This window comes from Brassica rapa, chromosome A03, assembly GCF_000309985.2.
Source record: "Brassica rapa cultivar Chiifu-401-42 chromosome A03, CAAS_Brap_v3.01, whole genome shotgun sequence".
Lineage (NCBI taxonomy): Eukaryota > Viridiplantae > Streptophyta > Magnoliopsida > Brassicales > Brassicaceae > Brassica > Brassica rapa.
In genome coordinates, this window is record NC_024797.2 from 19,971,645 (window position 1) to 19,983,198 (window position 11,554).

At 34.9% G+C, this 11,554-nt stretch overlaps 1 protein-coding gene across 1 annotated transcript; it reads right to left on the minus strand.

Moving 5' to 3' along the window:
- Positions 1 to 9,743: 9,743 nt before the first annotated feature.
- LOC103860218 lies at positions 9,744 to 10,271 on the minus strand. The gene is made up of 2 exons (XM_009137810.1): positions 10,232 to 10,271; positions 9,744 to 10,153 (listed from the first exon to the last, which is right to left on the minus strand). Exons 1-2 carry the CDS (start codon positions 10,269 to 10,271, stop codon positions 9,744 to 9,746), a joined length of 450 nt encoding a protein of 149 aa, XP_009136058.1.
- Between the last annotated feature and the right edge of the window lie 1,283 nt (positions 10,272 to 11,554).

Below are 11,554 nucleotides of genomic sequence, written 5' to 3' on the forward strand. Positions count from 1 at the left end.
TCAAGGATTACGCGGAGCCTAGTTTTAAATATAATTTAATATATTTAGCTAATTTAAACATGATGAAACATATTCTTAGACATAATACTATATTTTTTTTATATATAATTTTAAACAACTTCTTTTTGATTCGTCGAACATTTAGATTATGGTGTGTTTGGTACAAAAATTTTTCTAAATACAGTAATTATGTGTTTGTTTTGGGTTTGATAGTTAATTGTAATTATTTAGTAATGAATAATTACACAAAATCTTTTAATAATGAGTAAAAAATAATTAACCGTGTTTCAACTTTACACGGACGAAAAAAAACTTAGGCAGAAATTAGGCGGTCGACGCATGAATTAGGCGGTCTTACGCGGGAATCAGGCGGTCTTACGCGGATCAACGCGGATCGAAGCCTGACTACTCCGATTTGGACATATTTGGCGCGGTCAACCTATGAACAGCACCTAGACAGCTAGATGGCCGCGTCTTCGAACATGGATTTTAAGTAACAAAATGGTTACCATATGAAGAAAATTCAGATATAGAGACTTACCAAAGACATTCATATCTGTTTTGTTTCCACCATCAACTTCAACCTATGAGACCTCCTCCTCCACTTTGACACCTCCAACAGCAACCTCTAAGACCTCTTCTTCCAGCTTAGACAGCTCTTCCACTTTGGCAGCTTCAGATCTGAAACTGAATCAAAAGATTCATAACATAATTTGGGAAAAATGAGAGCTTTAAACAACAAGATGTTACCAAATAAAGAAAAATCAGATATGGAGACTTACACAAAACATTCAGATCTGTTATGAAATAGGAGACATGAGATAAGACTTTCTAGAAAGTATTCTAGTGTATTATATGTTACGAGACTTCTCAGAAATGTTTCAGAATCTGACTGAGATTTAAAAAAACTGCATATCCAAAAATAAGGTTTTTATAGTTAAATAATAAATAAAACAATAATAAATTTTTAATGCTTAAATAATAAACAAAACAATCACATTATGTTGAATCTATAACTTCTTAGAATCTAACATAAAATTACATTTCCAAAATTTATAGATTTACTTTTAAAAGAATTGATGATGAGAATCATGTAATGAAAAACCTGCAAAAACAATATAAATCAGTGAGAAATACATGAGACAAAACTGAGAAAATGATATAAAGTTTGGTGTTTTCAAGTTCAAATAGATTAGAGGGAGGTTGGAGAATTTTAGAGTGAAAAATATTACATTCTTGTTGCACCCATTTGAGAAGAAAAGAGAGAATGTGTAAATTTTATTTATATAGAGAGACACAAATTTAAATAAAATTAAATATTTTCAGTTTAGAAGACTTTTATTGAAGTCTTTTAGTGCATTATTTGTTAGAAGCCTTAAGTCACTTAAGTCACATATACGGCCATATAATCGATGATTCTGTCACATATGGGGTGATCTTTCAATTTATCCGATAATGATGAACAACTCCACGACTACCGATTCCACGATGAATCTCTCCCGAAACACTTGGATCGATGGACGATTCTGCATGTACGACATCCTCGATGGTCATGCTCTCTCTGTAACAAACGACTACACCGAACGGCTACCTACAGTACTATGGAACCTCCGAAAAGCTTTGCATCATATAATCTACAAAAAATTGTGTTGTCTGGGACTCAAACCCCAGACTTGGGTGTAGAAGCCTTTAAACCTTAACCACTAGGCCACAACGCTTCCACACAAAAAAAACTAAACTTATACATATACAAACACTTCATTAAATGATGTAATTTGTGATTTACCCAATGTTTAAAAAGAACTAAACATATACAAACACTTCATTAAAATTAAAATCAACCTTAAATGTTTTATGTGTGCACAAAACTAATCACATATAGGTCAAATTCAATTTTTCAAAAAAAAAAAAAGATTAAAATTTCAAAATCTAACCCTAAAAATACAAACAATACTATAACATATGTTATCAAATCCTAAACCAATGAATATCATGACTCAATCTACATTCACTTATCTATGTCGAAAACAATTCAATTTTACTAGATCTTAATTTATATCATTTACAAATATAATTACATGATTTCAGTGTTTCTCCCATGAAATTATTTTTTTATAAAATTTATAAATTATTTTTAAGATCTATTATATGAGAAGACTTACAAAATACAAAAGATTTCCTGGGGTTATGTTCATAAAAATGCATATTAGTTTTTTTGTTTGGACATAATGGGCTGATTATAATTTCACTAGACTTTTGGATTATTTTTCTATTTCATTGAAGTTGGGGTATACTATTCCATTAAAAAATCAAGTTTTAGGTCATTTTGGCAAATTCTCCATATTTTATATCTTATTTTAATTTTTTAAAATTTTATTTTATTTGTAAAACTTAAATTTATAAAAACAAATTTACAATATTTATGTGGTATAAAAATTTAAGGTTTAAAATGATAATTGACAAAATACTGAAAATCATAAATATGATATATAATTGTACGGACAAAAATACAAATAAAACTATAAAGTTTTAATTTTAAAGTTTTGAGTAGTGATACTTCATATTTGAAGTTTCAATAGTCAAAACTTAAAATTAAAAGTGAAATTATATTTGGAGAGCAAAAAGAGTGTATTTTGGAGATGTTCCTCGGCTCCTAATAAGTATAAGATTTTTGGAACCTAGTCACGTGAGGTTGGTGTAGTCGACTGGTTGATCTAGTAAAATAAATTAATGCATGGTTCAAAAATATACATATGAAATATTGAAAAATAGAATATTACTAATATTTTGCTATGTTTGTTTTTGCATAATTCAACAATAAAACAGCTCAACTAAATAATTAAATAATCCCTAATTGGGACCTGAAATCTCAACCAATGGATTCTAGGAGAATCATCGCTTGAGACTTTCATGATTGATGAATAGAATCAAATCAATACTCGGAGGAAACACATCTCTAAATCTACTCAAACAGACCATTAAAACAAAATAAACACACAACATTTGAGCGTTGTTGTGAATATTCTGCAAAAAATAACGTTTAACTAGAAGCAACTAAGATATAAATATATAAAAACAGTATTTTGGTAGGAATGAAGAAAGTAAATTGAAAGAAATATTTGTTTGGAACACTGAAAAAAAAAATATATATATATATATATAGACATTGAACTCGTTAACTACGTTGGTTTAATTCAGCTTCTTGATCATTTGTTATCTTTTGTATCAGTTTTCGCGAAACTAGAGGATGCAATTGAGATCATCTCGTTTTTTTTTAAGGTAAAAACTGGTATTCAACATCACAATATATGATTAAATTTCAGGTATCCGACTCTGTCAGGTTCTCCCGACGTATTCGAACTTTGTCTTGCATTCATGTCATCTTCTTTTGAAAACCTATCTTATTTGACATATCTGATGGATTTATGTATACTTAATGGAGGTGGTATCAATGCCACATAAATTCTTAGGCCCCATGATCTACTAGCGTATATGGTTAGCACTGAAAATTAAAAGAGCTTGAAACACTTACTTGAACTCATCTTACAAGAAGATGATAGGTAGATGGTCTTCTAGCTCTTCGTATCCGAATTATCCTCTACTAAGTAATCGGAACTTGAGTAGAGAATAGAGGAAGTATGCATGATGAGAGTGAGAGAGAATCCTTATGTTTTTGTCTTGCAAAATGACAAAAGCCTTCTTTTCAACCTTATACTTTATGTTCTCATCTCTCTACCTTATATACTTCCTCACCTTATGGTATATATTAAACTGAATATATATACCTTCATATATACGTGAGCTAGATACCACAACCAAACTAGTAAACCGTAATTTAACCGGTCCTGAACCATTGCCATTTAATTCAGCCCATCATAGAATTAAATGATATCCTAATTGGTTTCTATGCATAAAACCCCCATGTCCATCGAATCAAATACCGAAAGCCCAATCCATATATGATCACTCATTATTTGGGCCAAACTGAGATAACAATCCTTAATCCATAAATCCCACAATTGGTTCACATCTTCAACAATCTCCCACTTGTGGACCTAATTGTGACCAAGATGGTTTATGGACTAATCCTAATGAGCGCTACTTATGATTGTCATTAAAAACCGGTATGAAACAGTCTCGTCCATATATCATATTAATACCGGAGGATATATAATTACTGTAACCGTAATTAGATCCAAAATGATCACAAGTATTACCATAATAAAATGACATTAGACCAGAGATGGATGCATATCATGGAAATTACACGCAAAAGTGATTATCGTGCCTATTTCCAACTGATCCTCTGAATCGAGATCAACCTTATGAACAAAAAACACAGAGTGATACCCCAACACCGAACCAAATAGTGTTGGAATGCAATACTGAACCAAATAGTATTGAAACCTTAATGTATGAACCAAATATACATTAAGCCAAAAGTAAGCAAAATACTTATTAGGTACAAACAACTCCCATTAAAACGATATATCGTCTAGACCCATATGAGCAACATGATCCCTAAAGACTTTAGGTGGAACACCTTTAGTCAGCGGATCCACTATCAAGGAGTTTGTACCTATATGCTCAACTGAAATTAAACCACTCTGGATGCTTTCACGAAGAACACGATACTTGATGTCGATATACTTCGACTTCGTGTTGCTCCTATTGTTGTTCGCATATAACACTGCTGAATTATTGTCACAGTAAACCTTAAGGAGTCTTTCAACACCCGGAACCAAATGCAGTCCTGTGATAAAATTCCGCAGCCAAATAGCCTGATTGGATGCCTCATAACATGCTATGTATTCTGCTTCCATAGTGAACGAAGCCACAAGCCCCTGCTTGGCACTTCGCCACGATATGGCTCCCTCAGCAAGCAAGAATACATAACCCAAAGTGGATCGATGGCTATCAAGACATCCAACATAATCAGAATCAGAATAACCATAGATCTCGAGCTGGTTACCTCATCTATAGACGAGCATAAGATTCTGAGTTTTCTGCAAATACTGCATCACCCGTTTGACTGCCCAATGGTCAATCCCCGAGTTACTTAAGTATCTCCCCAACATGCCAACAATAAAAGCCAAGTCTGGACGCGTACAAACCATAGCGTACATCAGACTCCCAACCACTGAAGCATAAGGAATTTTCTGCATTTTCCTCAATCTCTAACGCAGTCTTGGAACACTGCTTTAAACTGAACTTATCACCTTTAGAAATAGGGTATCTATTGACTTACAATTCTTCATGTCATACCGTTTCAGAACCTTATGGATGTAGCTCTTTTGTGATAAACCTAATATACCACGAGAACGGTCTTGGTGTATCCTTATTCCCAATATAAAAGAGGCTTCACTAAGATCTTTCATCTCAAACTGTTCTGAACGAAACTTCTTGGTATCTCGCAACATGCCAACATTGTTTGTGGCAATAAGAATGTCATCAACATATAGGAGAAAGATCACAAATTTGCTCCCACTGATCCTCTGGTATACGCAATCCTCTATATAACTCACTTCAAAACCGAATGAAGTGATCACCTGATGAAATTTGTGATACCATTGACAAGACGCTTTCTTTAAACCATAGATGGATTTCTTTAGTTTACATACAGCCTTCTTTGGGTCTCCAGCCACAAAGTTTTCCAGCTGTTGCATGTAAATGACTTCATCAATATCACCAATGAGAAATGCCGTCTTTACATCCATCTGGTGCAGCTCTAAATCCAAATAAGCTGTCAGTGCCATTATTACCCTTACTGAGTCTTTCGAAGAAACCGGAGCGAATGTCATCAATGCCTTCCTTCTGAGTATAACCTTTGGCAACAAGGCGGGCTTTTTATCTTTCCACTTTACCGTTTGCATCCCGTTTGGATTTAAAGACCTATTTACAACCAACCGGTTTCGCACCTTCTGGTAGTGGCTCAAGATCCCAAACGCCATTGTCCAACATAGATTTCATACTCTTCCTTCATGGCATCAGTCCACTCATCAGAGTCAACACTTTTGAAGGCTTGACGGACACTTAAAGGGTCATCCATCATCCAAATGCCATCTTCATGTTCATGAAGAAATATCACAAAATCATCCGAAATTGCACTCTTCTTTTCTTTAGTGGACCTTCTTAATGGCACTGTTGGTTCTTGAGAATCTTCATGGAACGGTTCTTGAGCCCCAATAACTTGTTCTGAATGAGAATCCGAGTTACCCTCCTGATTTCCAGTTGAATCCTCAATAACTGCAATGGGTGTAATCAAAACCATATCACTATGGTGTCCTGACTTTTCATTCTCTTCCTCATCAAAGAAAGAATCCTTATTTTCTTTGTCCCGTTCTCCAAGTTCCATATCCTCAAAGAACCTTGATGTTCCTGTCTCAAAAAAACGTTCGTCTAACCGGATCATAAAACTTATACCCCTCGATTTTTCTACATAACCAATAAAGTAACAACCAACCGTTCTGGAATCCGGCTTCCTTTCATCTGGATTATATTGCCGCGCTTCCACTGGACAACCCTATACGTAAAAATGCCTCAAGCATGGACATCTTCCAGTCCACAGCTCAAAATGCAGTTTGGTCGTTGCTTTAGTTGGCACTCTGTTTAGGATGTAGGCTGTGGTCTTTATTGCTTCAACCCATAGGGATTTTGGGAGAGTAGAGAACTGAATCCTATCTCTCACCATGTCTTGAAGTGTCCGATTTTGTCTATCCGCTACACCATTCACACTTGGAGTACCCGGCATGGTGTATTGCGGAAAGATTCCACACTCATCTAGGTATAAAGCAAACGGTCCTGGAAGTTGTTCACCTGATCCATCATATCTACCATAGTATTCTCCACTACGATCAGATATCCTTAACGTGTTTACCTAATTGAAGTTCAACTTCAGCTTTAAACACTTTGAACACATCCAGAACCTCTGACTTCTCGTATAACTGGTAGAGATAACTATATTGACTGAATCGTCTATGAATGATACGGAATAGCAGTGTCCATTCCATGAAGCCGTAGGGAATGGTCCACACACATCTGTATGTATCAACTCTAAGACACCTAAAGCTCAATATGCATATTTCCTTCTCTGGTTTGTCTGCTTTTTCTTGATACAACTTACACATTGGCCAACATCCAAAAAATCAACGGATTCTAAAACTTAAAGATTATCTATTAAATCCAATGACCATGACCGATTATATCTGAATGATTTAAAAGGGTAACTTTAACTATATGGTTTCCAAATGTACAAGAGTATCCAGACTTGTCCAAAATAGATACTGATATTAAGTTACGTTTAAAAGATAGTACAACTAGGCCTGGGCGTTGGGGTACCCGTTGGCATTCGGGTCAGGTATTTTGGAATTCAATTCTCTTTTATAACACTTCCTAGGTCCATTCTAGTAAATTTACAAGTACAGGTCGGGTTCGAATATAACACATCGGGTTCGGGTCGGTTTTGTATCACATCATAGAACCCATAAAGTAATCATACATCATTCGGATTCGGGTTATATAGAAACGGTTCGGATATACCCGAAATAAAATCTAAAATTTAAAAGTAAAACATAAGAAATATATATATTTCTTTATATATAATTAAGTATTTAAGGTAGTTATTTAAATTTTAAATACTTATTGTTTGATAACATATCAAAATAAATATGAAATTGAATATTTGAAGTATATATTCATGTTTCATATAATTATATTGTATATTATTTTGGACATTCGGATCGGTTTCGTCAGATATTTTTTTGGATTTTTTGGTTTTTTTGGTTTTTCGGGTTACCCGTTCGGGTTCGGTTAATAACAGTTCGGATACAGATATGTTTTGTACCACTTTACAAGGCCCACTCGGATATTTTTATATTTCGGACCGGGTACGGATATTATGTCCAGGCCTAAGTACAACAAAAACGCCTTTCAAATCTATAAAACGGCCGGTCTTTAACAAAATCCTCAAGCTTCCTATTGCTTCCACTTTAACCCCTTTACCATCCCCCACATAAATCAGCTTTTCAGCTTCATTGGGTTTCCGCCAGTAATGGAGGCAACCCTACATTGACATACATATGTGAGTGTAGCACCTGAATCAACCCGCCACATATCCTTAGGTATAGAAATTAAATTGACTTCAGAAAAAACCAAAGCGAGAGTCATACCCTTTGCGGCACGCCAAGAAAGATTACATGCCTTCTTCATGTGACCTTGCTTATGGCAAAAAAGCATTTCTGATCTTTGGCGTCACCTAATGCCTGCTTCTTTTGACCGGGTCCAGGTCCTGAATCAGAAGCCTTTTTCCTCATCCTAAACTTAGGTGATTTCCCTTTGAAGTGGTTGCCACATGAACTCTCTCTCCTTCTCCTTAGACAGCTTCTCTTCCTCCTGAACACACTGAGCAATAAGCTCGTTCAGACTCCACTTTTCCTTCTGACAATTATAACTCACTTTGAAATGAGCAAACTGTCCAGGGAGCGATATCAAAATTAAACACACGAGGACATCATCAGACAAAGAGAGTCCAAGTGCATTTAGCTTGGAGGCTGTGTTAGACATTTTCAAGATGTACTCTCGGATACTCCATGTGACTTTATACCTCATGTGAGAACCGAAATTCACACTGTCGATTTCCGTTTAAATTAGGAAAGTAGGAGAATCCTAGTTTCCCAGAGGTCCCGGATATCTGCTAATACCACACGCCAAACAATCAGAACACGAGATAACAACGATGAAAATATAAGAAATCGTAAAAAGAGCAAAAGGTGTCTTATTTCGAATTCGCGTATGAGCGTTACAACAAGGTAGAAGCCTCGGCTATAGAGTTGTCGGCGAGATCCCTAGTTCTAACAACCTAAGACTGCAAAACTTATTAGAGTCGCAGCTCGAAATAACAAAAACGGAAAGTTTCCTAATTGCTCTAAGTGCTAAGTTTGCTCTGAAAAAGTTCTCTTCATGTGCCTCTCGCCTAGGACTACTTATACACTCGCTCTGAAGTTGGTTTACGCTTTTTCCCTTCTGCCCTTAAGCTGTCATAGCTTAAAAATGGAGATATTCCATTTTTCCCGATCTTCGTAATTATCTTCCAAAACTTCGTATTTATCCGCGGAAACTTGACATTTATCTTTCCTTGCGAACCAAGCATAAACCGTACGGGCTTTTGGTTGAGAAATTGTAAGTGGGCTTCGAGTCACGTCTTAGGTCTTTTTGGGCCGTCTTTTGACTCGAAATGTTTATTACGGCTTCTTTCGATAAAAACGAACTTTCCGCGGTTTTTATCGTAAAGTTCGATTGGTGACTTCAAATGACGAGAAACATGAAATGGGTTTGCTACGGTCTTCAGGAGATAGCATTAAAGAGTAGACGAAAATGCATGGATTCGTGTCGTATCTACGTTTAGGGAAAGCTCGATCGCTTCGTAACGATTGAAATGGGCATGTGCTCGGTCGCTACGTAGAGACCGAGCTTGGCTCGAGATCGGTTGCTATGTAGCGACCGAGCAGTGTGCATGCTTGGTTGCTGCGTAGCGACCGTGCTTGGCTTGTCCGTGGTCCGATCGCCATACTCGAGCTTGTCCGCGGCTGGTTTAGATACGTGTCCGTTGCCTTGGGACAGCCGGTATTTGATTCAATCGAGACTTTGAACAAGGTTTTATCGCGAGATTCTTTGTTGCGATTTTCTTTATGAAGTATAACTGTCATAAAAAGATACTCACATTCATTTTTGCGGAGGTTTGGACATTAACTTTGTCGTAACCGTTTTCGACCCCAACAACTCATGGAGGCCAGATCCGCTAGAAACGTAATCGTTTCAGCTTTGCCATTCTTGGCAAAGCTCTTCTCCAAAGCAACGAGGTAATCTTTAGCCAACACCACCTCATCGGGCACAATGCCCCTGAAGACTGATGGAATATAATGCTTGATCAACATAAGACACATGCGGTTAGAGGTCTCCCAACGTTCAAGTTTACTGCGATCATGATTAGTACTTGAATTTGAAATCGTTGGACGATCCTCTATGAATGGAAGGTCGTGGCCCATTAAGTCAAGAGCTATCATCAAGCAATCTGTCCATTCCCAAAAGTTAGAGACATTCAGCGTTGGAATAGAAGACATGATGTTGGGAGAGATACTTGATACAGTTTGCATAACTGAAAATTAAGGAAAAACATGTTAAAACGAAACATGTTATCATAATCGAATGCGGAAACATTTTAATGTTTCCTAACAAGACATGAGCGCAACATCAATTCCTATGTCTTTGGACATTAGTCATGACTTGAAATAGATGGCTCAATGCAATAACAAACAAATGATAATCAAGCCTATCATACAATAGTTATCATTTGGGCTAACTACCATACACATGGACACCTAATGAATTATATCATCTATTTGTATTACTCCCATAAATTTTATCTTGCTAGATGACGAATGTCCTTTGGGCTTATCGCCATCCGCATAGATAAAATTTATGACCTCTAATTAATTCAATTTCATTTAAAAATTATCCTAAGAGAGCCCACTTTGGCGGGATGCTGAGATAATTCCAACTTGAATTAATAGAAACATTCGATTAATAATTTTCCTTAATTTTAACCTTATTTTGATTATACCTTAATCCACACTAAACCGTGCTTCATAATCATATACTTTAATCCTTATTTTCGGAGCCAGAAGCAGTAACCATAAACTTACGCAATATTTGAACAAAAAGATGGGACTATACAGATGGTTAGAGTGTAGGGAGAACACTCAAGCAACCAAGGATCAAATCCACCATCTTACTGTTTTATGATTCTATTTCTGAAATCCTGAATTGGGCATTTTAATTAAACAAGTCCATCTATTTAAACTTTATAATAGAACTAGGGGTTGGCTCGCAGTAGGGCGGGCGAGTTTAAAATATATTTTAATTTTTATAAAATATTTGAAAAACTACTTTAAATGGAACATAATAAACATATTTTTTTCTTAGAAATTTTATTAAAGTTTGTTGGTTTGAGTTGAAAGAATTACTAACTTTCTTTTTCAAAGAGAACATATAATTTTTAAATAAAAATTAAGAAAAATGTAATGGTTTATATTTCTTCTGATATTTATTTCACTTTGATATAGTTGAAGAAATCCAAAATATGAATAACTAATACATTTTTTCTAAGAGTTTCAATTAAAACTATTATTACAATAATAATTATTTTTCTCAAGATAATCAGTTAATCCACCTTCAAGATAAATCAATTGAAAAAATAATGTAATGTGATAAATTATAAAAAGTTATATTTTAAAGTACTACATAAATAGTTTCAATAATGTCATAGATAAAAATTAATATATTTTATTTGACAACAAATGATGTTTTATAATATATATTTTTTCAGTGTATATTAGATTTTCAATTTATAATAAATTTGATTTAACTTTTAGTGTTTTAGTAGTCAGGTTTTGTAGATTATTCTAGAATTTGTTGGAAATTTTGCTCATGCTATTTGAAAATATTTTTTATAGATTACGTTTTATAAATTATTAAATATATAGCAGAATTTTACTTG